Here is a 733-nt window from a genome sequence, read left to right on the forward strand (position 1 = left end):
AACACATACACGTAAGAAGTATGGTATGCGCAAAGCTTCTTAGAAACTTTTTAAAGAAGCATCGAATTTCTTATTCAATCTCAAGTCGTTCTTTCGTTTGACTATGTTCTACATTCTATCGTACGAAAAGATTGTACCGAAACCGAACGCGCTGGAAATTCAAACAAATTTAGATAGTTTGCGTTGCAATTGATCTATTCAAATTGGCAATATACGTCAAAATTTTTCTCTCCGTTTGCATTTTTCATTCTAAGGATTTAAATACTAAATATCTTGAAAAGCTCGTAAAACTATGCAGTAACGCACTTTGCATTAATGCGAATTCGATCGCATTGTATGATTAATTCCTGTTTACTTTTCACAATATTGTATATTCGATTACTCAATCACAATACAATATTTTATGTAACTTCAGTATAGATATAATTATGCAACATAAAAATATGATATTCATAGATAAATATATATAATAAATTAACTAGAAAAATAAAAAAAATTGTTTCTCGTTAAACTTGCAAAATAATACAAAATTTACACAGTAAATTTACTTACCAAATTTTAATACTTGGACATCACTGACAATAACTTGACCAACATTGTCATATGATTCTGGTGCACGTGTGTTAAGTGCTTTCAAAACACGGCCATCATCTGTATGCAACAAATAAATCCCGTTAATCTCACAGAAATATAAATCATTATTATTATAAATATAATATGTATGTATATATAT

The 733-nt window shown here is 28.2% G+C and overlaps 1 protein-coding gene across 1 annotated transcript in view; it reads right to left on the reverse strand.

The window, feature by feature from the left end:
- Positions 1-733, reverse strand: part of LOC108694506 (semaphorin-1A-like) — a 223,878-nt gene that overhangs the window by 5,760 nt on the left and 217,385 nt on the right. Inside the window, exon 12 of the mRNA XM_018204063.1 lies at positions 553-651. Within this exon, the coding sequence (XP_018059552.1) occupies positions 553-651 (99 nt within the window). The remainder of the gene's footprint in view (positions 1-552; positions 652-733) is intronic.

This window comes from Atta colombica, unplaced genomic scaffold, assembly GCF_001594045.1.
Source record: "Atta colombica isolate Treedump-2 unplaced genomic scaffold, Acol1.0 scaffold12, whole genome shotgun sequence".
NCBI lineage: Eukaryota > Metazoa > Arthropoda > Insecta > Hymenoptera > Formicidae > Atta > Atta colombica.